This window comes from Haliotis cracherodii, unplaced genomic scaffold (genome assembly GCF_022045235.1).
Source record: "Haliotis cracherodii isolate W230 unplaced genomic scaffold, xgHalCrac1.p SCAF_19, whole genome shotgun sequence".
NCBI lineage: Eukaryota > Metazoa > Mollusca > Gastropoda > Lepetellida > Haliotidae > Haliotis > Haliotis cracherodii.
This window is the reverse complement of record NW_027266274.1, coordinates 8,173,222-8,200,330: the sequence shown is the minus strand read 5'-3', so window position 1 is coordinate 8,200,330 and position 27,109 is coordinate 8,173,222. Positions and strand designations below refer to the sequence as shown.

The 27,109-nt window shown below is 37.0% G+C and overlaps 1 protein-coding gene across 1 annotated transcript in view; it reads right to left on the bottom strand.

Annotated features, from left to right (window-relative positions):
• The window catches only part of LOC139466913 (SCO-spondin-like), a 57,432-nt gene that overhangs the window by 16,974 nt on the left and 13,349 nt on the right, over nucleotides 1-27,109 (bottom strand). Inside the window, exons 12-40 of the mRNA XM_071248638.1 lie at nucleotides 26,892-27,080; nucleotides 22,563-22,754; nucleotides 21,243-21,431; nucleotides 20,098-20,283; nucleotides 19,792-19,983; nucleotides 18,800-18,988; nucleotides 17,655-17,840; nucleotides 17,349-17,540; nucleotides 16,357-16,545; nucleotides 15,212-15,397; nucleotides 14,906-15,097; nucleotides 13,915-14,103; nucleotides 12,770-12,955; nucleotides 12,464-12,655; nucleotides 11,473-11,661; nucleotides 10,328-10,513; nucleotides 10,022-10,213; nucleotides 9,030-9,218; nucleotides 7,885-8,070; nucleotides 7,579-7,770; nucleotides 6,587-6,775; nucleotides 5,442-5,627; nucleotides 5,136-5,327; nucleotides 4,144-4,332; nucleotides 2,999-3,184; nucleotides 2,693-2,884; nucleotides 1,698-1,886; nucleotides 551-736; nucleotides 266-436 (exon numbers count right to left, since the gene is read on the bottom strand). Of these exons, the coding sequence (XP_071104739.1) occupies nucleotides 266-436; nucleotides 551-736; nucleotides 1,698-1,886; nucleotides 2,693-2,884; nucleotides 2,999-3,184; nucleotides 4,144-4,332; nucleotides 5,136-5,327; nucleotides 5,442-5,627; nucleotides 6,587-6,775; nucleotides 7,579-7,770; nucleotides 7,885-8,070; nucleotides 9,030-9,218; nucleotides 10,022-10,213; nucleotides 10,328-10,513; nucleotides 11,473-11,661; nucleotides 12,464-12,655; nucleotides 12,770-12,955; nucleotides 13,915-14,103; nucleotides 14,906-15,097; nucleotides 15,212-15,397; nucleotides 16,357-16,545; nucleotides 17,349-17,540; nucleotides 17,655-17,840; nucleotides 18,800-18,988; nucleotides 19,792-19,983; nucleotides 20,098-20,283; nucleotides 21,243-21,431; nucleotides 22,563-22,754; nucleotides 26,892-27,080 (5,463 nt within the window). The remainder of the gene's footprint in view (nucleotides 1-265; nucleotides 437-550; nucleotides 737-1,697; nucleotides 1,887-2,692; nucleotides 2,885-2,998; nucleotides 3,185-4,143; nucleotides 4,333-5,135; nucleotides 5,328-5,441; nucleotides 5,628-6,586; nucleotides 6,776-7,578; nucleotides 7,771-7,884; nucleotides 8,071-9,029; nucleotides 9,219-10,021; nucleotides 10,214-10,327; nucleotides 10,514-11,472; nucleotides 11,662-12,463; nucleotides 12,656-12,769; nucleotides 12,956-13,914; nucleotides 14,104-14,905; nucleotides 15,098-15,211; nucleotides 15,398-16,356; nucleotides 16,546-17,348; nucleotides 17,541-17,654; nucleotides 17,841-18,799; nucleotides 18,989-19,791; nucleotides 19,984-20,097; nucleotides 20,284-21,242; nucleotides 21,432-22,562; nucleotides 22,755-26,891; nucleotides 27,081-27,109) is intronic.

The window sequence follows — 27,109 nt, the reverse complement described above, 5'->3', positions numbered from 1 at the left end:
TATAGCGTCCGCAAACCCCTTGAGATAAATAACAGGATATTTATAAGATAGATGATACTAAACGATCATAATGATGTTTGAATTACACGAGCATAATGTGATTCAGTCAAGGTCAATAAACTTTGGACAAAGAACAAGACGTTGAACATGTACAGATTTCTGTCTCAAGAATTTACAAATATCCGTAAGGTCAATGGGGTAAAATGCAGTTGGAAAATGTGTATGGAAACACTGACACACTTACTGGGGCAAGGAGTAGAATTACAGCTAACATTGGTCCTTGCTGTTAGTGTTACTCGGCAGTCGAGTCCACCATTGCTGGGTGGTGGGTTGGTGCATGTTCTTGTTCTTGTTCGAGGTTTGAAAGCAGATACTCCACACGTCTGTGAACATTCCCCATCGACCCAGTCACTCCACTCACTTACGCCTCCATCAACTGAGGACAGAAACAAAACATGTTATACCATATTATGTACAATAGTGTGCACATCTTTCCCATTGGACGAAGTGGTATGGACAATCTTAACCTCTGATAAGAGCTTTTCTTTACCTGGGCAGTTACTGACATCGCAGGTTCTTGTCACTGTTTCAATCAAAGTTTCTCTGCAGATTTGACCGCCGAATTGAGGTGGAGGATTTGTACAAGTCCTATACCTGTTGAGCGTCCTCGTAGATGCATCACTACAATTACACGACGGTCCCGACCACTCTGTCCACGCTGTTACGTCCCCATCAACTGTACAATACAAGGAATAGCAATAATGATACTCACACAGAAAATGGGCTTCCATGCAGTTGGCAAATTAATACTAACAAATAGTGTAAATACATTATTTTACATGTAAACTGCATTTGTACCTCAGTTTTTGATAAGGATCAATGACGAAATCAACGTCATCTCACAGGGTTTTTTTGATCAACGCACAGGAAAATTATAATTTTGTGTGAATAACAAGTTACAGGTTTTAAACCACACTTTCATATCTAAGCTCTTTGATAAAATTAAGTAAATATCTGATAGGATTATGTCTGTATTGATGTAAACAATTTGTCATAAATTGTCTGATAGTCTTGATTTAAGTAAAGTAACCTATTAATACTGTAAGTGTTTTGTCATGTTTTTCATGGTACAGAGCCTATTTCTGAAAGCAAACTTGACTATTTCAATTATAACGTTTAGAACTTCATTTATATCCTAAAAGAATGCTAAATTTGGTCAAATTAAGTTTTTCTATTTTTTCTTTATTCCGCTTGGTGGTCTTATGCTAGATCACGTGTGCTTTGGAAAGTCATGAACGAACGAGTTATAGTTTCCCTCCTCAGAATGTTTGTAAATGAATATTTGTATACCCGATCGAAAAACTGTCCCAAGAAACGTATGGTTAAGACCGTTTACATATCTTCCTGATTCTTAATATTATTCCTTTATACATGATGCCTTCACGTTTCTTAATTGCTTAAGTACTTTACTTTGAGCAAATTTAACGGAATTTAATTACAAACAAGCCTTTCAATCATCAAGTGATGAGTCAGCTTTGACCAGTCTGTGAAGCTGATACCTTACATCCACGGGATACTGTTTGCTATGTCGATTTTAGATATCTGTATTCTAATATAGATCCATAAACCAGCTTTGTCCGTGTTATTAGGGACAGAATTGGTGGATTTCTCAATGTGTTATAACTTAATACACATACTGGGACAGTTTCGGTCAGTACAATTGACAGTTTCCACAGAAACCAGTGGTTGAGTACAGCCACTCCCGCCAAATGCTGGTGTTGGGTTGGTGCAAGTCCTACTTCTTGTCCCAACCCTCTGTCCTGGACCGCAGGTTACTGAACAGGGAGAGTAATTCCACTGTGCCCATTGCGTTACATTGCCATCAACTGTTACATGTGATAAGATAATATTATTATTATTTCCACATAAAAAAAATTAATTAATCAACATGTCTACTAATCTAGTGAGAAATGTGTTACTGACTAAGAATATATAATAAAATATGCTAAAAATAATGATGGTATCTACAGTAAGTCTGGAGAATATGCAATTTCGAATTAAATGAATGAACTCAGGGTTGATGGTGGAAACGTCTGATTCTTGTTTAACACTACACTCTGATATTTTCCAGCATTATTGCAGTGACTGGTAAAGAATTATAGTAAAGGAATACGTATGACTTATAAAAAATTTAATCGCAACTGCAATGGCACGTTATTGAAAAAGAAGTGGCATGGTATGAGATGGACAGCATGATCAATTGTATTTTACAACAATGATAAACAGTTTTCTGCATTATTTACTTCAGTTTTAGGGTAAGTTAGTGATGGAGGACGGAGAAGTTTTACACTTTTCTTAGCCATATTCCTGCCACAACAGGACTGGGGTCACCAGAAATATGCTGATAACAAAGACGTTATTTCGAGATCGAAACCACTTGCTATCCCTTATAGCGTCCGCAAACCCTTTGAGATAAATAACAGGATATTTATAAGATAGATGATACTAAACGATCATAATGATGTTTGAATTACACGAGCATAATGTGATTCAGTCAAGGTCAATAAACTTTGGACAAAGAACAAGACGTTGAACATGTACAGATTTCTGTCTCAAGAATTTACAAATATCCGTAAGGTCAATGGGGTAAAATGCAGTTGGAAAATGTGTATGGAAACACTGACACACTTACTGGGGCAAGGAGCAGAGTTACAGCTAACATTGGTCCTTGCTGTTAGTGTTACTCGGCAGTCGAGTCCACCATTGCTGGGTGGTGGGTTGGTGCATGTTCTTGTTCTTGTTCGAGGTTTGAAAGCAGTTACTCCACACGTCTGTGAACATTCCCCATCGACCCAATCACTCCACTCACTTACGCCTCCATCAACTGAGGACAGAAACAAAACATGTTATACCATATTATGTACAATAGTGTGCACATCTTTCCCATTGGACGAAGTGGTATGGACAATCTTAACCTCTGATAAGAGCTTTTCTTTACCTGGGCAGTTACTGACATCGCAGGTTCTTGTCACTGTTTCAATCAAAGTTTCTCTGCAGATTTGACCGCCGTATTGAGGTGGAGGATTTGTACAAGTCCTAAACCTGTTGAGCGTCCTCGTAGATGCATCACTACAATTACACGACGGTCCCGACCACTCTGTCCACGCTGTTACGTCCCCATCAACTGTACAATACAAGGAATAGCAATAATGATACTCACACAGAAAATGGGCTTCCATGCAGTTGGCAAATTAATACTAACAGATAGTGTAAATACATTATTTTACATGTAAACTGAATTTGTACCTCAGTTTTTGTTAAGGATCAATGACGAAATCAACGTCATCTCACAGGGTTTTGGATGAACGCACAGGAAAATTATAATTTTGTGTGAATAACAAATTACAGGTTTAAAACCATACTTTCATATCTAAGCTCTTTGATAAAATTAAGTAAATATCTGATAGGATTATGTCTGTATTGATGTAAACAATTTGTCATAAATTGTCTGATAGTCTTGATTTAAGTAAAGTAACCTATTAATACTGTAAGTGTTTTGTCATGTTTTTCATGGTACAGAGCCTATTTCTGAAAGCAAACTTGACTATTTCAATTATAACGTTTAGAACTTCATTTTATATCCTAAAAGAATGCTTAATTTGGTCAAATTAAGTTTTTCTATTTTTTCTTTATTCCGCTTGGTGGTCTTATGCTAGATCACGTGTGCTTTGGAAAGTCATGAACGAACGAGTTATAGTTTCCCTCCTCAGAATGTTTGTAAATGAATATTTGTATACCCGATCGAAAAACTGTCCCAAGAAACGTATGGTTTAGACCGTTTACATATCTTCCTGATTCTTAATATTATTCCTTTATACATGATGCCTTCACGTTTCTTAATTGCTTAAGTACTTTACTTTGAGCAAATTTAACGGAATTTAATTACAAACAAGCCTTTCAATCATCAAGTGATGAGTCAGCTTTGACCAGTCTGTGAAGCTGATACCTTACATCCACGGGATAATGTTTGCTATGTCGATATAGATATCTGTATTTTAATATAGATCCATAAACCAGCTTTATCCGTATTATTAGGGACAGAATTGATGGATTTCTCAATGTGTTATAACTTAATACACATACTGGGACAGTTTCGGTCAGTACAATTGACAGTTTCCACAGAAACCAGTGGTTGAGTACAGCCACTTCCGCCAAATGCTGGTGTTGGGTTGGTGCAAGTCCTGCTTCTTGTCCCGCTCCTCTGTCCTGGACCGCAGGTTGCTGAACAGGGAGAGTAATTCCACTGTGCCCATTGCGTTACATTGCCATCAACTGTTACATGTGATAAGATAATATTATTATTATTTCCACATAAAAAAATAAATTAATCAACATGTCTACTTATCTAGTGAGAAATGTGTTACTGACTAAGAATATATAATAAAATATGATAAATAATGATGGTATCTACAGTAAGTCTGGAGAATATGCAATTTCGAATTAAATGAATGAACTCAGGGTTGATGGTGGAAACGTCTGATTCTTGTTTAACACTACACTCTGATATTTTCCAGCATTATTGCAGTGACTGGTAAAGAATTATAGTAAAGGAATACGTATGACTTATAAAAAATTTAATCGCAACTGCAATGGCACGTTATTGAAAAAGAAGTGGCATGGTATGAGATGCACAGCATGATCAATTGTATTTTACAACAATGATAAACAGTTTTCTGCATTATTTACTTCAGTTTTAGGGTAAGTTAGTGATGGAGGACGGAGAAGTTTTACACTTTTCTTAGCCATATTCCTGCCACAACAGGACTGGGGTCACCAGAAATATGCTGATAACAAAGACGTTATTTCGAGATCGAAACCACTTGCTATCCCTTATAGCGTCCGCAAACACTTTGAGATAAATAACAGGATATTTATAAGATAGATGATACTAAACGATCATAATGATGTTTGAATTACACGAGCATAATGTGATTCAGTCAAGGTCAATAAACTTTGGACAAAGAACAAGACGTTGAACATGTACAGATTTCTGTCTCAAGAATTTACAAATATCCGTAAGGTCAATGGGGTAAAATGCAGTTGGAAAATGTGTATGGAAACACTGACACACTTACTGGGGCAAGGAGCAGAGTTACAGCTAACATTGGTCCTTGCTGTTAGTGTTACTCGGCAGTCGAGTCCACCATTGCTGGGTGGCGGGTCGGTGCATGTTCTTGTTCTTGTTCGAGGTTTGAAAGCAGTTACTCCACACGTCTGTGAACATTCCCCATCGACCCAATCACTCCACTCACTTACGCCTCCATCAACTGAGGACAGAAACAAAACATGTTATACCATATTATGTACAATAGTGTGCACATCTTTCCCATTGGACGAAGTGGTATGGACAATCTTAACCTCTGATAAGAGCTTTTCTTTACCTGGGCAGTTACTGACATCGCAGGTTCTTGTCACTGTTTCAATCAAAGTTTTTCTGCAGATTTGACCGCCGTATTGAGGTGGAGGATTTGTACAAGTCCTAAACCTGTTGAGCGTCCTCGTAGATGCATCACTACAATTACACGACGGTCCCGACCACTCTGTCCACGCTGTTACGTCCCCATCAACTGTACAATACAAGGAATAGCAATAATGATACTCACACAGAAAATGGGCTTCCATGCAGTTGGCAAATTAATACTAACAGATAGTGTAAATACATTATTTTACATGTAAACTGAATTTGTACCTCAGTTTTTGTTAAGGATCAATGACGAAATCAACGTCATCTCACAGGGTTTTGGATGAACGCACAGGAAAATTATAATTTTGTGTGAATAACAAATTACAGGTTTAAAACCATACTTTCATATCTAAGCTCTTTGATAAAATTAAGTAAATATCTGATAGGATTATGTCTGTATTGATGTAAACAATTTGTCATAAATTGTCTGATAGTCTTGATTTAAGTAAAGTAACCTATTAATACTGTAAGTGTTTTGTCATGTTTTTCATGGTACAGAGCCTATTTCTGAAAGCAAACTTGACTATTTCAATTATAACGTTTAGAACTTCATTTTATATCCTAAAAGAATGCTTAATTTGGTCAAATTAAGTTTTTCTATTTTTTCTTTATTCCGCTTGGTGGTCTTATGCTAGATCACGTGTGCTTTGGAAAGTCATGAACGAACGAGTTATAGTTTCCCTCCTCAGAATGTTTGTAAATGAATATTTGTATACCCGATCGAAAAACTGTCCCAAGAAACGTATGGTTTAGACCGTTTACATATCTTCCTGATTCTTAATATTATTCCTTTATACATGATGCCTTCACGTTTCTTAATTGCTTAAGTACTTTACTTTGAGCAAATTTAACGGAATTTAATTACAAACAAGCCTTTCAATCATCAAGTGATAAGTCAGCTTTGACCAGTCTGTGAAGCTGATACCTTACATCCACGGGATAATGTTTGCTATGTCGATATAGATATCTGTATTTTAATATAGATCCATAAACCAGCTTTATCCGTATTATTAGGGACAGAATTGATGGATTTCTCAATGTGTTATAACTTAATACACATACTGGGACAGTTTCGGTCAGTACAATTGACAGTTTCCACAGAAACCAGTGGTTGAGTACAGCCACTTCCGCCAAATGCTGGTGTTGGGTTGGTGCAAGTCCTGCTTCTTGTCCCAACCCTCTGTCCTGGACCGCAGGTTGCTGAACAGGGAGAGTAATTCCACTGTGCCCATTGCGTTACATTGCCATCAACTGTTACATGTGATAAGATAATATTATTATTATTTCCACATAAAAAAATAAATTAATCAACATGTCTACTTATCTAGTGAGAAATGTGTTACTGACTAAGAATATATAATAAAATATGATAAATAATGATGGTATCTACAGTAAGTCTGGAGAATATGCAATTTCGAATTAAATGAATGAACTCAGGGTTGATGGTGGAAACGTCTGATTCTTGTTTAACACTACACTCTGATATTTTCCAGCATTATTGCAGTGACTGGTAAAGAATTATAGTAAAGGAATACGTATGACTTATAAAAAATTTAATCGCAACTGCAATGGCACGTTATTGAAAAAGAAGTGGCATGGTATGAGATGCACAGCATGATCAATTGTATTTTACAACAATGATAAACAGTTTTCTGCATTATTTACTTCAGTTTTAGGGTAAGTTAGTGATGGAGGACGGAGAAGTTTTACACTTTTCTTAGCCATATTCCTGCCACAACAGGACTGGGGTCACCAGAAATATGCTGATAACAAAGACGTTATTTCGAGATCGAAACCACTTGCTATCCCTTATAGCGTCCGCAAACACTTTGAGATAAATAACAGGATATTTATAAGATAGATGATACTAAACGATCATAATGATGTTTGAATTACACGAGCATAATGTGATTCAGTCAAGGTCAATAAACTTTGGACAAAGAACAAGACGTTGAACATGTACAGATTTCTGTCTCAAGAATTTACAAATATCCGTAAGGTCAATGGGGTAAAATGCAGTTGGAAAATGTGTATGGAAACACTGACACACTTACTGGGGCAAGGAGCAGAGTTACAGCTAACATTGGTCCTTGCTGTTAGTGTTACTCGGCAGTCGAGTCCACCATTGCTGGGTGGCGGGTCGGTGCATGTTCTTGTTCTTGTTCGAGGTTTGAAAGCAGTTACTCCACACGTCTGTGAACATTCCCCATCGACCCAATCACTCCACTCACTTACGCCTCCATCAACTGAGGACAGAAACAAAACATGTTATACCATATTATGTACAATAGTGTGCACATCTTTCCCATTGGACGAAGTGGTATGGACAATCTTAACCTCTGATAAGAGCTTTTCTTTACCTGGGCAGTTACTGACATCGCAGGTTCTTGTCACTGTTTCAATCAAAGTTTTTCTGCAGATTTGACCGCCGTATTGAGGTGGAGGATTTGTACAAGTCCTAAACCTGTTGAGCGTCCTCGTAGATGCATCACTACAATTACACGACGGTCCCGACCACTCTGTCCACGCTGTTACGTCCCCATCAACTGTACAATACAAGGAATAGCAATAATGATACTCACACAGAAAATGGGCTTCCATGCAGTTGGCAAATTAATACTAACAGATAGTGTAAATACATTATTTTACATGTAAACTGAATTTGTACCTCAGTTTTTGTTAAGGATCAATGACGAAATCAACGTCATCTCACAGGGTTTTGGATGAACGCACAGGAAAATTATAATTTTGTGTGAATAACAAATTACAGGTTTAAAACCATACTTTCATATCTAAGCTCTTTGATAAAATTAAGTAAATATCTGATAGGATTATGTCTGTATTGATGTAAACAATTTGTCATAAATTGTCTGATAGTCTTGATTTAAGTAAAGTAACCTATTAATACTGTAAGTGTTTTGTCATGTTTTTCATGGTACAGAGCCTATTTCTGAAAGCAAACTTGACTATTTCAATTATAACGTTTAGAACTTCATTTTATATCCTAAAAGAATGCTTAATTTGGTCAAATTAAGTTTTTCTATTTTTTCTTTATTCCGCTTGGTGGTCTTATGCTAGATCACGTGTGCTTTGGAAAGTCATGAACGAACGAGTTATAGTTTCCCTCCTCAGAATGTTTGTAAATGAATATTTGTATACCCGATCGAAAAACTGTCCCAAGAAACGTATGGTTTAGACCGTTTACATATCTTCCTGATTCTTAATATTATTCCTTTATACATGATGCCTTCACGTTTCTTAATTGCTTAAGTACTTTACTTTGAGCAAATTTAACGGAATTTAATTACAAACAAGCCTTTCAATCATCAAGTGATGAGTCAGCTTTGACCAGTCTGTGAAGCTGATACCTTACATCCACGGGATAATGTTTGCTATGTCGATATAGATATCTGTATTTTAATATAGATCCATAAACCAGCTTTATCCGTATTATTAGGGACAGAATTGATGGATTTCTCAATGTGTTATAACTTAATACACATACTGGGACAGTTTCGGTCAGTACAATTGACAGTTTCCACAGAAACCAGTGGTTGAGTACAGCCACTTCCGCCAAATGCTGGTGTTGGGTTGGTGCAAGTCCTGCTTCTTGTCCCGCTCCTCTGTCCTGGACCGCAGGTTGCTGAACAGGGAGAGTAATTCCACTGTGCCCATTGCGTTACATTGCCATCAACTGTTACATGTGATAAGATAATATTATTATTATTTCCACATAAAAAAATAAATTAATCAACATGTCTACTTATCTAGTGAGAAATGTGTTACTGACTAAGAATATATAATAAAATATGATAAATAATGATGGTATCTACAGTAAGTCTGGAGAATATGCAATTTCGAATTAAATGAATGAACTCAGGGTTGATGGTGGAAACGTCTGATTCTTGTTTAACACTACACTCTGATATTTTCCAGCATTATTGCAGTGACTGGTAAAGAATTATAGTAAAGGAATACGTATGACTTATAAAGAATTTAATCGCAACTGCAATGGCACGTTATTGAAAAAGAAGTGGCATGGTATGAGATGCACAGCATGATCAATTGTATTTTACAACAATGATAAACAGTTTTCTGCATTATTTACTTCAGTTTTAGGGTAAGTCAGTGATGGAGGACGGAGAAGTTTTACACTTTTCTTAGCCATATTCCTGCCACAACAGGACTGGGGTCACCAGAAATATGCTGATAACAAAGACGTTATTTCGAGATCGAAACCACTTGCTATCCCTTATAGCGTCCGCAAACCCTTTGAGATAAATAACAGGATATTTATAAGATAGATGATACTAAACGATCATAATGATGTTTGAATTACACGAGCATAATGTGATTCAGTCAAGGTCAATAAACTTTGGACAAAGAACAAGACGTTGAACATGTACAGATTTCTGTCTCAAGAATTTACAAATATCCGTAAGGTCAATGGGGTAAAATGCAGTTGGAAAATGTGTATGGAAACACTGACACACTTACTGGGGCAAGGAGCAGAGTTACAGCTAACATTGGTCCTTGCTGTTAGTGTTACTCGGCAGTCGAGTCCACCATTGCTGGGTGGCGGGTCGGTGCATGTTCTTGTTCTTGTTCGAGGTTTGAAAGCAGTTACTCCACACGTCTGTGAACATTCCCCATCGACCCAATCACTCCACTCACTTACGCCTCCATCAACTGAGGACAGAAACAAAACATGTTATACCATATTATGTACAATAGTGTGCACATCTTTCCCATTGGACGAAGTGGTATGGACAATCTTAACCTCTGATCAGAGCTTTTCTTTACCTGGGCAGTTACTGACATCGCAGGTTCTTGTCACTGTTTCAATCAAAGTTTCTCTGCAGATTTGACCGCCGTATTGAGGTGGAGGATTTGTACAAGTCCTAAACCTGTTGAGCGTCCTCGTAGATGCATCACTACAATTACACGACGGTCCCGACCACTCTGTCCACACTGTTACGTCCCCATCAACTGTACAATACAAGGAATAGCAATAATGATACTCACACAGAAAATGGGCTTCCATGCAGTTGGCAAATTAATACTAACAGATAGTGTAAATACATTATTTTACATGTAAACTGAATTTGTACCTCAGTTTTTGTTAAGGATCAATGACGAAATCAACGTCATCTCACGGGGTTTTGGATGAACGCACAGGAAAATTATAATTTTGTGTGAATAACAAATTACAGGTTTAAAACCATACTTTCATATCTAAGCTCTTTGATAAAATTAAGTAAATATCTGATAGGATTATGTCTGTATTGATGTAAACAATTTGTCATAAATTGTCTGATAGTCTTGATTTAAGTAAAGTAACCTATTAATACTGTAAGTGTTTTGTCATGTTTTTCATGGTACAGAGCCTATTTCTGAAAGCAAACTTGACTATTTCAATTATAACGTTTAGAACTTCATTTTATATCCTAAAAGAATGCTTAATTTGGTCAAATTAAGTTTTTCTATTTTTTCTTTATTCCGCTTGGTGGTCTTATGCTAGATCACGTGTGCTTTGGAAAGTCATGAACGAACGAGTTATAGTTTCCCTCCTCAGAATGTTTGTAAATGAATATTTGCATACCCGATCGAAAAACTGTCCCAAGAAACGTATGGTTTAGACAGTTTACATATCTTTCTGATTCTTAATATTATTCCTTTATACATGATGCCTTCACGTTTCTTAATTGCTTAAGTACTTTACTTTGAGCAAATTTAACGGAATTTAATTACAAACAAGCCTTTCAATCATCAAGTGATAAGTCAGCTTTGACCAGTCTGTGAAGCTGATACCTTACATCCACGGGATAATGTTTGCTATGTCGATATAGATATCTGTATTTTAATATAGATCCATAAACCAGCTTTATCCGTATTATTAGGGACAGAATTGATGGATTTCTCAATGTGTTATAACTTAATACACATACTGGGACAGTTTCGGTCAGTACAATTGACAGTTTCCACAGAAACCAGTGGTTGAGTACAGCCACTTCCGCCAAATGCTGGTGTTGGGTTGGTGCAAGTCCTACTTCTTGTCCCAACCCTCTGTCCTGGACCGCAGGTTGCTGAACAGGGAGAGTAATTCCACTGTGCCCATTGCGTTACATTGCCATCAACTGTTACATGTGATAAGATAATATTATTATTATTTCCACATAAAAAAATAAATTAATCAACATGTCTACTTATCTAGTGAGAAATGTGTACTGACTAAGAATATATAATAAAATATGATAAATAATGATGGTATCTACAGTAAGTCTGGAGAATATGCAATTTCGAATTAAATGAATGAACTCAGGGTTGATGGTGGAAACGTCTGATTCTTGTTTAACACTACACTCTGATATTTTCCAGCATTATTGCAGTGACTGGTAAAGAATTATAGTAAAGGAATACGTATGACTTATAAAAAATTTAATCGCAACTGCAATGGCACGTTATTGAAAAAGAAGTGGCATGGTATGAGATGCACAGCATGATCAATTGTATTTTACAACAATGATAAACAGTTTTCTGCATTATTTACTTCAGTTTTAGGGTAAGTTAGTGATGGAGGACGGAGAAGTTTTACACTTTTCTTAGCCATATTCCTGCCACAACAGGACTGGGGTCACCAGAAATATGCTGATAACAAAGACGTTATTTCGAGATCGAAACCACTTGCTATCCCTTATAGCGTCCGCAAACCCTTTGAGATAAATAACAGGATATTTATAAGATAGATGATACTAAACGATCATAATGATGTTTGAATTACACGAGCATAATGTGATTCAGTCAAGGTCAATAAACTTTGGACAAAGAACAAGACGTTGAACATGTACAGATTTCTGTCTCAAGAATTTACAAATATCCGTAAGGTCAATGGGGTAAAATGCAGTTGGAGAATGTGTATGGAAACACTGACACACTTACTGGGGCAAGGAGCAGAGTTACAGCTAACATTGGTCCTTGCTGTTAGTGTTACTCGGCAGTCGAGTCCACCATTGCTGGGTGGCGGGTCGGTGCATGTTCTTGTTCTTGTTCGAGGTTTGAAAGCAGTTACTCCACACGTCTGTGAACATTCCCCATCGACCCAATCACTCCACTCACTTACGCCTCCATCAACTGAGGACAGAAACAAAACATGTTATACCATATTATGTACAATAGTGTGCACATCTTTCCCATTGGACGAAGTGGTATGGACAATCTTAACCTCTGATAAGAGCTTTTCTTTACCTGGGCAGTTACTGACATCGCAGGTTCTTGTCACTGTTTCAATCAAAGTTTCTCTGCAGATTTGACCGCCGTATTGAGGTGGAGGATTTGTACAAGTCCTAAACCTGTTGAGCGTCCTCGTAGATGCATCACTACAATTACACGACGGTCCCGACCACTCTGTCCACACTGTTACGTCCCCATCAACTGTACAATACAAGGAATAGCAATAATGATACTCACACAGAAAATGGGCTTCCATGCAGTTGGCAAATTAATACTAACAGATAGTGTAAATACATTATTTTACATGTAAACTGAATTTGTACCTCAGTTTTTGTTAAGGATCAATGACGAAATCAACGTCATCTCACGGGGTTTTGGATGAACGCACAGGAAAATTATAATTTTGTGTGAATAACAAATTACAGGTTTAAAACCATACTTTCATATCTAAGCTCTTTGATAAAATTAAGTAAATATCTGATAGGATTATGTCTGTATTGATGTAAACAATTTGTCATAAATTGTCTGATAGTCTTGATTTAAGTAAAGTAACCTATTAATACTGTAAGTGTTTTGTCATGTTTTTCATGGTACAGAGCCTATTTCTGAAAGCAAACTTGACTATTTCAATTATAACGTTTAGAACTTCATTTTATATCCTAAAAGAATGCTTAATTTGGTCAAATTAAGTTTTTCTATTTTTTCTTTATTCCGCTTGGTGGTCTTATGCTAGATCACGTGTGCTTTGGAAAGTCATGAACGAACGAGTTATAGTTTCCCTCCTCAGAATGTTTGTAAATGAATATTTGCATACCCGATCGAAAAACTGTCCCAAGAAACGTATGGTTTAGACAGTTTACATATCTTTCTGATTCTTAATATTATTCCTTTATACATGATGCCTTCACGTTTCTTAATTGCTTAAGTACTTTACTTTGAGCAAATTTAACGGAATTTAATTACAAACAAGCCTTTCAATCATCAAGTGATAAGTCAGCTTTGACCAGTCTGTGAAGCTGATACCTTACATCCACGGGATAATGTTTGCTATGTCGATATAGATATCTGTATTTTAATATAGATCCATAAACCAGCTTTATCCGTATTATTAGGGACAGAATTGATGGATTTCTCAATGTGTTATAACTTAATACACATACTGGGACAGTTTCGGTCAGTACAATTGACAGTTTCCACAGAAACCAGTGGTTGAGTACAGCCACTTCCGCCAAATGCTGGTGTTGGGTTGGTGCAAGTCCTACTTCTTGTCCCAACCCTCTGTCCTGGACCGCAGGTTGCTGAACAGGGAGAGTAATTCCACTGTGCCCATTGCGTTACATTGCCATCAACTGTTACATGTGATAAGATAATATTATTATTATTTCCACATAAAAAAATAAATTAATCAACATGTCTACTTATCTAGTGAGAAATGTGTACTGACTAAGAATATATAATAAAATATGATAAATAATGATGGTATCTACAGTAAGTCTGGAGAATATGCAATTTCGAATTAAATGAATGAACTCAGGGTTGATGGTGGAAACGTCTGATTCTTGTTTAACACTACACTCTGATATTTTCCAGCATTATTGCAGTGACTGGTAAAGAATTATAGTAAAGGAATACGTATGACTTATAAAAAATTTAATCGCAACTGCAATGGCACGTTATTGAAAAAGAAGTGGCATGGTATGAGATGCACAGCATGATCAATTGTATTTTACAACAATGATAAACAGTTTTCTGCATTATTTACTTCAGTTTTAGGGTAAGTTAGTGATGGAGGACGGAGAAGTTTTACACTTTTCTTAGCCATATTCCTGCCACAACAGGACTGGGGTCACCAGAAATATGCTGATAACAAAGACGTTATTTCGAGATCGAAACCACTTGCTATCCCTTATAGCGTCCGCAAACCCTTTGAGATAAATAACAGGATATTTATAAGATAGATGATACTAAACGATCATAATGATGTTTGAATTACACGAGCATAATGTGATTCAGTCAAGGTCAATAAACTTTGGACAAAGAACAAGACGTTGAACATGTACAGATTTCTGTCTCAAGAATTTACAAATATCCGTAAGGTCAATGGGGTAAAATGCAGTTGGAGAATGTGTATGGAAACACTGACACACTTACTGGGGCAAGGAGCAGAGTTACAGCTAACATTGGTCCTTGCTGTTAGTGTTACTCGGCAGTCGAGTCCACCATTGCTGGGTGGCGGGTCGGTGCATGTTCTTGTTCTTGTTCGAGGTTTGAAAGCAGTTACTCCACACGTCTGTGAACATTCCCCATCGACCCAATCACTCCACTCACTTACGCCTCCATCAACTGAGGACAGAAACAAAACATGTTATACCATATTATGTACAATAGTGTGCACATCTTTCCCATTGGACGAAGTGGTATGGACAATCTTAACCTCTGATAAGAGCTTTTCTTTACCTGGGCAGTTACTGACATCGCAGGTTCTTGTCACTGTTTCAATCAAAGTTTCTCTGCAGATTTGACCGCCGTATTGAGGTGGAGGATTTGTACAAGTCCTAAACCTGTTGAGCGTCCTCGTAGATGCATCACTACAATTACACGACGGTCCCGACCACTCTGTCCACGCTGTTACGTCCCCATCAACTGTACAATACAAGGAATAGCAATAATGATACTCACACAGAAAATGGGCTTCCATGCAGTTGGCAAATTAATACTAACAGATAGTGTAAATACATTATTTTACATGTAAACTGAATTTGTACCTCAGTTTTTGTTAAGGATCAATGACGAAATCAACGTCATCTCACAGGGTTTTGGATGAACGCACAGGAAAATTATAATTTTGTGTGAATAACAAATTACAGGTTTAAAACCATACTTTCATATCTAAGCTCTTTGATAAAATTAAGTAAATATCTGATAGGATTATGTCTGTATTGATGTAAACAATTTGTCATAAATTGTCTGATAGTCTTGATTTAAGTAAAGTAACCTATTAATACTGTAAGTGTTTTGTCATGTTTTTCATGGTACAGAGCCTATTTCTGAAAGCAAACTTGACTATTTCAATTATAACGTTTAGAACTTCATTTTATATCCTAAAAGAATGCTTAATTTGGTCAAATTAAGTTTTTCTATTTTTTCTTTATTCCGCTTGGTGGTCTTATGCTAGATCACGTGTGCTTTGGAAAGTCATGAACGAACGAGTTATAGTTTCCCTCCTCAGAATGTTTGTAAATGAATATTTGTATACCCGATCGAAAAACTGTCCCAAGAAACGTATGGTTTAGACCGTTTACATATCTTCCTGATTCTTAATATTATTCCTTTATACATGATGCCTTCACGTTTCTTAATTGCTTAAGTACTTCACTTTGAGCAAATTTAACGGAATTTAATTACAAACAAGCCTTTCAATCATCAAGTGATGAGTCAGCTTTGACCAGTCTGTGAAGCTGATACCTTACATCCACGGGATAATGTTTGCTATGTCGATATAGATATCTGTATTTTAATATAGATCCATAAACCAGCTTTATCCGTATTATTAGGGACAGAATTGATGGATTTCTCAATGTGTTATAACTTAATACACATACTGGGACAGTTTCGGTCAGTACAATTGACAGTTTCCACAGAAACCAGTGGTTGAGTACAGCCACTTCCGCCAAATGCTGGTGTTGGGTTGGTGCAAGTCCTGCTTCTTGTCCCGCTCCTCTGTCCTGGACCGCAGGTTGCTGAACAGGGAGAGTAATTCCACTGTGCCCATTGCGTTACATTGCCATCAACTGTTACATGTGATAAGATAATATTATTATTATTTCCACATAAAAAAATAAATTAATCAACATGTCTACTTATCTAGTGAGAAATGTGTTACTGACTAAGAATATATAATAAAATATGATAAATAATGATGGTATCTACAGTAAGTCTGGAGAATATGCAATTTCGAATTAAATGAATGAACTCAGGGTTGATGGTGGAAACGTCTGATTCTTGTTTAACACTACACTCTGATATTTTCCAGCATTATTGCAGTGACTGGTAAAGAATTTTAGTAAAGGAATACGTATGACTTATAAAGAATTTAATCGCAACTGCAATGGCACGTTATTGAAAAAGAAGTGGCATGGTATGAGATGCACAGCATGATCAATTGTATTTTACAACAATGATAAACAGTTTTCTGCATTATTTACTTCAGTTTTAGGGTAAGTTAGTGATGGAGGACGGAGAAGTTTTACACTTTTCTTAGCCATATTCCTGCCACAACAGGACTGGGGTCACCAGAAATATGCTGATAACAAAGACGTTATTTCGAGATCGAAACCACTTGCTATCCCTTATAGCGTCCGCAAACCCTTTGAGATAAATAACAGGATATTTATAAGATAGATGATACTAAACGATCATAATGATGTTTGAATTACACGAGCATAATGTGATTCAGTCAAGGTCAATAAACTTTGGACAAAGAACAAGACGTTGAACATGTACAGATTTCTGTCTCAAGAATTTACAAATATCCGTAAGGTCAATGGGGTAAAATGCAGTTGGAAAATGTGTATGGAAACACTGACACACTTACTGGGGCAAGGAGCAGAGTTACAGCTAACATTGGTCCTTGCTGTTAGTGTTACTCGGCAGTCGAGTCCACCATTGCTGGGTGGCGGGTTGGTGCATGTTCTTGTTCTTGTTCGAGGTTTGAAAGCAGTTACTCCACACGTCTGTGAACATTCCCCATCGACCCAATCACTCCACTCACTTACGCCTCCATCAACTGAGGACAGAAACAAAACATGTTATACCATATTATGTACAATAGTGTGCACATCTTTCCCATTGGACGAAGTGGTATGGACAATCTTAACCTCTGATAAGAGCTTTTCTTTACCTGGGCAGTTACTGACATCGCAGGTTCTTGTCACTGTTTCAATCAAAGTTTCTCTGCAGATTTGACCGCCGTATTGAGGTGGAGGATTTGTACAAGTCCTAAACCTGTTGAGCGTCCTCGTAGATGCATCACTACAATTACACGACGGTCCCGACCACTCTGTCCACGCTGTTACGTCCCCATCAACTGTACAATACAAGGAATAGCAATAATGATACTCACACAGAAAATGGGCTTCCATGCAGTTGGCAAATTAATACTAACAGATAGTGTAAATACATTATTTTACATGTAAACTGAATTTGTACCTCAGTTTTTGTTAAGGATCAATGACGAAATCAACGTCATCTCACGGGGTTTTGGATGAACGCACAGGAAAATTATAATTTTGTGTGAATAACAAATTACAGGTTTAAAACCATACTTTCATATCTAAGCTCTTTGATAAAATTAAGTAAATATCTGATAGGATTATGTCTGTATTGATGTAAACAATTTGTCATAAATTGTCTGATAGTCTTGATTTAAGTAAAGTAACCTATTAATACTGTAAGTGTTTTGTCATGTTTTTCATGGTACAGAGCCTATTTCTGAAAGCAAACTTGACTATTTCAATTATAACGTTTAGAACTTCATTTTATATCCTAAAAGAATGCTTAATTTGGTCAAATTAAGTTTTTCTATTTTTTCTTTATTCCGCTTGGTGGTCTTATGCTAGATCACGTGTGCTTTGGAAAGTCATGAACGAACGAGTTATAGTTTCCCTCCTCAGAATGTTTGTAAATGAATATTTGCATACCCGATCGAAAAACTGTCCCAAGAAACGTATGGTTTAGACCGTTTACATATCTTCCTGATTCTTAATATTATTCCTTTATACATGATGCCTTCACGTTTCTTAATTGCTTAAGTACTTTACTTTGAGCAAATTTAACGGAATTTAATTACAAACAAGCCTTTCAATCATCAAGTGATGAGTCAGCTTTGACCAGTCTGTGAAGCTGATACCTTACATCCACGGGATAATGTTTGCTATGTCGATATAGATATCTGTATTTTAATATAGATCCATAAACCAGCTTTATCCGTATTATTAGGGACAGAATTGATGGATTTCTCAATGTGTTATAACTTAATACACATACTGGGACAGTTTCGGTCAGTACAATTGACAGTTTCCACAGAAACCAGTGGTTGAGTACAGCCACTTCCGCCAAATGCTGGTGTTGGGTTGGTGCAAGTCCTGCTTCTTGTCCCGCTCCTCTGTCCTGGACCGCAGGTTGCTGAACAGGGAGAGTAATTCCACTGTGCCCATTGCGTTACATTGCCATCAACTGTTACATGTGATAAGATAATATTATTATTATTTCCACATAAAAAAATAAATTAATCAACATGTCTACTTATCTAGTGAGAAATGTGTTACTGACTAAGAATATATAATAAAATATGATAAATAATGATGGTATCTACAGTAAGTCTGGAGAATATGCAATTTCGAATTAAATGAATGAACTCAGGGTTGATGGTGGAAACGTCTGATTCTTGTTTAACACTACACTCTGATATTTTCCAGCATTATTGCAGTGACTGGTAAAGAGTTATAGTAAAGGAATACGTATGACTTATAAAGAATTTAATCGCAACTGCAATGGCACGTTATTGAAAAAGAAGTGGCATGGTATGAGATGGACAGCATGATCAATTGTATTTTACAACAATGATAAACAGTTTTCTGCATTATTTACTTCAGTTTTAGGGTAAGTTAGTGATGGAGGACGGAGAAGTTTTACACTTTTCTTAGCCATATTCCTGCCACAACAGGACTGGGGTCACCAGAAATATGCTGATAACAAAGACGTTATTTCGAGTTTGAAACCACTTGCTATCCCTTATAGCGTCCGCAAACCCTTTGAGATAAATAACAGGATATTTATAAGATAGATGATACTAAACGATCATAATGATGTTTGAATTACACGAGCATAATGTGATTCAGTCAAGGTCAATAAACTTTGGACAAAGAACAAGACGTTGAACATGTACAGATTTCTGTCTCAAGAATTTACAAATATCCGTAAGGTCAATGGGGTAAAATGCAGTTGGAAAATGTGTATGGAAACACTGACACACTTACTGGGGCAAGGAGCAGAGTTACAGCTAACATTGGTCCTTGCTGTTAGTGTTACTCGGCAGTCGAGTCCACCATTGCTGGGTGGTGGGTTGGTGCATGTTCTTGTTCTTGTTCGAGGTTTGAAAGCAGTTACTCCACACGTCTGTGAACATTCCCCATCGACCCAATCACTCCACTCACTTACGCCTCCATCAACTGAGGACAGAAACAAAACATGTTATACCATATTATGTACAATAGTGTGCACATCTTTCCCATTGGACGAAGTGGTATGGACAATCTTAACCTCTGATAAGAGCTTTTCTTTACCTGGGCAGTTACTGACATCGCAGGTTCTTGTCACTGTTTCAATCAAAGTTTCTCTGCAGATTTGACCGCCGTATTGAGGTGGAGGATTTGTACAAGTCCTATACCTGTTGAGCGTCCTCGTAGATGCATCACTACAATTACACGACGGTCCCGACCACTCTGTCCACACTGTTACGTCCCCATCAACTGTACAATACAAGGAATAGCAATAATGATACTCACACAGAAAATGGGCTTCCATGCAGTTGGCAAATTAATACTAACAAATAGTGTAAATACATTATTTTACATGTAAACTGCATTTGTACCTCAGTTTTTGATAAGGATCAATGACGAAATCAACGTCATCTCACGGGGTTTTGGATGAACGCACAGGAAAATTATAATTTTGTGTGAATAACAAATTACAGGTTTAAAACCATACTTTCATATCTTAGCTCTTTGATAAAATTAAGTAAATATCTGATAGGATTATGTCTGTATTGATGTAAACAATTTGTCATAAATTGTCTGATAGTCTTGATTTAAGTAAAGTAACCTATTAATACTGTAAGTGTTTTGTCATGTTTTTCATGGTACAGAGCCTATTTCTGAAAACAAACTTGACTATTTCAATTATAACGTTTAGAACTTCATTTTATATCCTAAAAGAATGCTTAATTTGGTCAAATTAAGTTTTTCTATTTTTTCTTTATTCCGCTTGGTGGTCTTATGCTAGATCACGTGTGCTTTGGAAAGTCATGAACGAACGAGTTATAGTTTCCCTCCTCAGAATGTTTGTAAATGAATATTTGTATACCCGATCGAAAAACTGTCCCAAGAAACGTATGGTTTAGACCGTTTACATATCTTCCTGATTCTTAATATTATTCCTTTATACATGATGCCTTCACGTTTCTTAATTGCTTAAGTACTTTACTTTGAGCAAATTTAACGGAATTTAATTACAAACAAGCCTTTCAATCATCAAGTGATGAGTCAGCTTTGACCAGTCTGTGAAGCTGATACCTTACATCCACGGGATAATGTTTGCTATGTCGATATAGATATCTGTATTTTAATATAGATCCATAAACCAGCTTTATCCGTATTATTAGGGACAGAATTGATGGATTTCTCAATGTGTTATAACTTAATACACATACTGGGACAGTTTCGGTCAGTACAATTGGCAGTTTCCACAGAAACCAGCGGTTGAGTACAGCCACTTCCGCCAAATGCTGGTGTTGGGTTGGTGCAAGTCCTGCTTCTTGTCCCACTCCTCTGTCCTGGACCGCAGGTTGCTGAACAGGGAGAGTAGTTCCACTGTGTCCATTGCGTCACGTTACCATCAACTGTTATGTAAGATAATATTAATATTTCCACATAAAAAAAGTTAAATTAATCAGCATGTCTAACAACTTATGAAAAATATGTTACTTACTAAGAATATAAAATAAAATGTGAGAAATAATGATGGTATCTACAGCAAGTCCGAAAAACATCCAATTTCGAATTGAACAGATGAACCTGGGGTTGTCGGTGGAAACGTCTGATGCCTGTTTAATACTGCAATCTGATAATTTCCAGCAATAAGGCAGTTAACGTTAAATAGTTAAATCTAGACCAGACAATCCAAAGTGTGATATTGTGTGCAACGGCCCACGCAATCGGGGTGGTTGACACGCCATACAACCAAGTCATCGAGTCTGACCAACCGTTCCATTGAGTTGCCCCTTGCGACCAACAAATGTTACTGAGGACCATTACTGACCTGGAATCTCCAAGGGTGCCATCATAAAATGGTGACATGAGTTGTGTTCTTCCACACTGATAATAAGTCCTGCACAGTTTCACATGTATTGCAAATACACGAGTGAATAAGTAGTTTTGAACGACATTTACAAACTTTTAAAAGTAGAACTCGACAATGCGACATAATCATTGCGCACGTGAAGTAAGTGAATTGTACTATGCATGCACAGAAATAACTGTTGGATCCAGCTTGATAAAGGGATAAGAATCCGCATCTCAAGGTCGCTATATGCAATGAAGAAAAAATTGTTATCCATGAAGTGGTGTGTTTTCTTATCAATGTACAGAAATGTTTATACTTTTCTTCATTGCCATAGATTCTTAAACAATTAAAGTACCAATGACAACATGGGTTACATTCTCAAAATGGAAACAAGTTTTTATCATTTCTTTTGAAATTAGATGACATATCTTAATTGTCGGTTTTCCAAACAAACTCGATTTAACCTATGCTACAGTCGATAACATCTTGAGGGTTTTATTTAGCATTAAGCTATACTTTGTCATATCAAGGATGGAACACCGTAAATTTTATTCTTACTATCAACCTATGTGGGGAATCGATTCTTCAGACGAGCGAACGCTTTTGCCACAAGGCTATCCAAACACAACGAAATTTGAAAATATTCCGTAGAAAAGAAAGAAAACAACCTACAATAGGTTGTTCTTACCTGGGCAGACAGGAATTGCACAAGTTCTTATTATAGACTGAAATGGAGCTCCAACGCACTCGGATCCTCCAAACATTGGACTCGGGTTTGTACAAGTTCTGTTTCTGGTGACAACTTGAACTCCTTCTGATCCACAGGTTGGGTTACACCCACTACCTGCCCAATTTGTCCAGGTGGTGAATCCTCCATTGACTGTCATGATCAATTCATGTCTTTAATATTTCAATCGCATTACGATCTTTATTATTATCACAATTATATCCCTTAATAATAAATATATATATTCATAAGAAATCTCTCCCGAAAGCAGAGTCGATTTTACGAACCCGACTTCATCATGATAATGCTGAACAATGTCGAACAATCTGATACTATGATTTGGCAAAAAGGAATCACACCTTTCTCTCCCTTACCTGAACACCTTTCCGTACCTTCTAATGAAAAATACATCATCATCATCCTACTATTTGGGGAAAATAATTGCAAGACAAGTATACTGATTACTGTCAAGATACGAGTACATTATCATGTATCCATAACACATTAAACTGCTTTTATAAACCTACAGCAACGTTTGCCTATTGTATTGTAGATAACACCTTTTCTCACAGTAGCCTTGTGAAAGGTATCATTTTCAAGTGAGGACTGTTGGGAGGTTTTACATTTGAATTGTAAGGCCTGCTTGGGGGTTTTACGATTGAATTACAAATCATATGTCGTGTTTGACTGGTTCAAATTAAAAACTATGAACACATGAAAATCCCATGAGTCAGTGAATGGAACATCGCATCCAAACTGAAGCTGTAACTTTATGGCATGCATCGAACCTGCAACCTCACTTATCAAGTTTAGCATTGTAACACACTGTTTTGCCACTGAACCGCCGAGGCAGGTGATCAATGTTAGAATGTTGTTATTACGACCAATTTTAGTATTGAATTATGGTAAAAATATCAGGATTAAATTAAGTTGTGTATGTGTTTCATGTTGTCTGTTTTCTCGCATGCTGTCGTCCAAATCGTTTTATATTGCAGCTACTGTATTGTTTCACTAGGAGGTATCCAGATTTTTTCCTGAATCTTGTCGATCACATTAGTGTCAAAAGGGACATAAAATTCAATAATATAAATGATTTTGGGGGATTTTACAAAAAAGGACAACATCAGGTTTCTCAGACTGTATAGGTCTGAGGCTGTATACGGGCCTCTTCCAGAGAATTATATATTTTCATATATCTCATTTCATATCTCATTTTCCATATCGCACTGTACATGTTTTGGGTCGTACCAAGATGGACCTCGGTGTCAAAACCACAAGCATGATGACCCCGATTATGTTTCTAGGTTTGTCAGCACCATACCCGTGCTCGTGGGTTTCACCGAAGTGGTAAACGTCTGAGACCTCCATCACTTCGGGCTTTCCTCCCACTTTAAGCTGACACGCCGCGATATAACTGGAATACTGTTAAAAACGGCGTTAAACCCAACTCACTCACTCACTCACAAGCATGATGAAGACAGTAGTAAAAGGATCGAGCCCTTCATCATGTCACTTAAGATACATCCACTGACAATGTGTTGGACATTCTCATTACATTCATTGCATAATTATTGAATAACCCACGAGGTACGAGTGATTACGGAAAATATGTCACGAGTGAAATTAATGTTTTAAGTTCCGAGCTTTAGCGAGGAACTTAAAACATTAATTTCACGAGTGACATATTTTACGTAATCACTCGTACCGAGTGGGTTATTCTATTTATTACCCATATTCATATTAAAGACATGTTTCAAGAAAAAACAATCAACTGTCGCCGATTAAGAATCAGCTGTTTTGTATCAATCCGCGTGTGAAAAGACACTGTCCACTCATTCCAACCGCATTACTCAATTCACGTGTTGTTACGCGTGAAAAATATAGTTCTGTTAAAAAATTGTAAAGATCACATTATTACAGCTATATTTCTGTCCGATTTACACAGCGTACACTTTCTAGCATTGATAAGGAAGACAGGTTTTCAAAAAGGTTCATCAGGGTTTTTAATCAAAGCTTGTTTTGACAAGATCTCGTCACTGACAGACAGCCCCCGTCGTGCATCGGCAGATACATGCATTTCACACTGAGAAGAGGAAACACGGAAAACCTGTCATTTTTTTTGACAAAAATGCCAAAACCTATAACAACAACATAGACGGAATGTACAGAAGTTTTGTTTGTCAGAGAAAAGTTACAAAAGGAAGGTAAACTTTGAAAAGTACGATTGCTGTCACAGTGTCGGAATGAATGACCCGACTTGACCCAGATATGAGACAGCCGAAACCAGGAATGACAAGAGAACCGGCGTTACAGATTAATCCGGACAACAAGTTTAATGAACATCGTGTGTGATTTGAGACAAGTGTCACTGATGGGAAACATGTGCATGTGGGATTTCAGGTGGATTTGTCAAACGCAGTGGACACAGTCAGATGACGGGTGTTTGTTGATATTTTGATGTGATTCATAATGGTCGAATACCTGTTGATAGACAAACACGGTATCTGGAGACTTGGTGCTAAACTGTCCGCATTCACGGAGTTCAATTAGTTCAATATCGGACACAGTATCTGCTCGCTTGGGTAAGTTTTCTTTTCCTTGTATTTTTGATTATTTTTGTTTTGATTTCAAAACCTCTCCGAGTTCAGCAAAGTGCATCGATTTCGCAACCAGATGCTGGTAATCATGTCGCTAAGGTAACACTCTAGGCTACCCTTGATCTCCTTCAAAGTAGACAGTTCGAATTCCGAACTGTCTGATGTGCATGCCGAAATGATAAATTTGCAAATGATAATGTTTAGTTGCACCTTCCTGTGAGCCTGCATACCGTTCAGCGCCGTGCTTTGCAGACGTCGCGGTTACGAAAAACGTATACATTGTATAAAAAAGTGTCACGTTCTTATTTCTTCACACAACGTTACAAAATTGTACGAAATAATGTATCTTTATGATGTCTTTAGGAAAGTCTAAATGTTGTTGCAAAATGAATTTGTTTTTATTCTCATGCCATCGTTGAAATTGTGAGTAGTCAAATTTTTCGTGTTTTTCTTACCCGTATACATTTGTGAACTCAGTTCATGTAAACTTGTCAAGTTTAATCTTTTTCATTGTGTTTTCATTTTCATTGGCAGTTATTGATGTCATCATCGTTCACAAAGGCAAACCTGTCTATACAAAGTCCGGTTTTTGGATTCGGGTGGTCGAAAAATTCATCAAACAGCAAGCCCTCTAACATAGACGCAAACAAGGACTTGGTGGTGATGATCTTGGCGCTCTAGAAACAGTTTCTGGCAACATCACAATCTGAATCTTGGAACTTCAATCTGGCCATATGCAGTTTTGACAACAAAGACATTAAATGTGTTCAGAGGTTGAATTATACGAATAACTTTTCATGTCAGTCAGATCTCCGTCCGCTTTAACGAGGTCATTAAGTTTGACAGGCCTCAAATGGCCAGCCATGTTTGTTTACAAACGGGGACGTAGTTTTGGTTTTTACTGTAAAATGAAAATCATGTGTAATAAATGAAAAAAATAATGATGTGAAATCATGTTGTTAATATGAAACTATGTGTCTTATCTTAAAAATCTTAAATCAGTGAGATTGTAGCACGTAAAACATCTGAAGGGAAAGGCGTGGATTTGTGAATGAATGGAATGAGAAAAAAAAATAGTTCCGTTGTCCAATGAAAATTGATATTTGTTCCACTGACCAATCAGCTTCACGAATCACTAATTGCACACTGTGCAAATATCAAAAAGTTATTACACTGCATATTTGAGCCCATATGGGTAATAATCTACATTTCTCATTTACATTTTGATGCAAAATCACACATTGACGGTTTTGAGTGGGCAGTGACTGGTCCTGAGCAACAAACTGAAAGTCTTCTGTTTCACTTTTCAGTCCAACAGACTCTGCGGGGTAGTCGATTTTCTCAACACACAATTATCATTTCATAAGATTTTAAAATGTATTCAACATGTGTAACGATTTTTTTTGTGAGACACGTTAATGACATTTTTGACACAATATGAAAAAGAAATGTTTACGTATTAGGTTCGTAAAAGATCCTATTAACAATTAAACGGATGGCTTAGGGTTTTGTGATGGACAAGTTTATTTCTTGTTTAACATGGCACTCTGCAAAAGTTACCAAAGCTTATATCAGTGACGTGGAACTTCCATTTTCTAATATTTATTTTTTTACCAATTCATTCCAAGTAGGTTTCTAGCCTATATCCAAGAACAACACTAACACTCAATATGTTACAACATAATATACATACCAGGACAGTTTCGGTCAGTACAAATGACAGTTTCCTCAGAAAGCAGCGGTTGAGTACAGGTCCTCCCGCCAAATGCTGGTGCTGGGTTGGTGCAAGTCCTGCTTCTTGTCCCACTCCTCTGACCTGGACCGCAGGTTGCTGAACAGGGAGAGTAATTCCACTGTGTCCATTGCGTCACGTTACCATCAACTGTTACAAAATATATTATTATTATTACC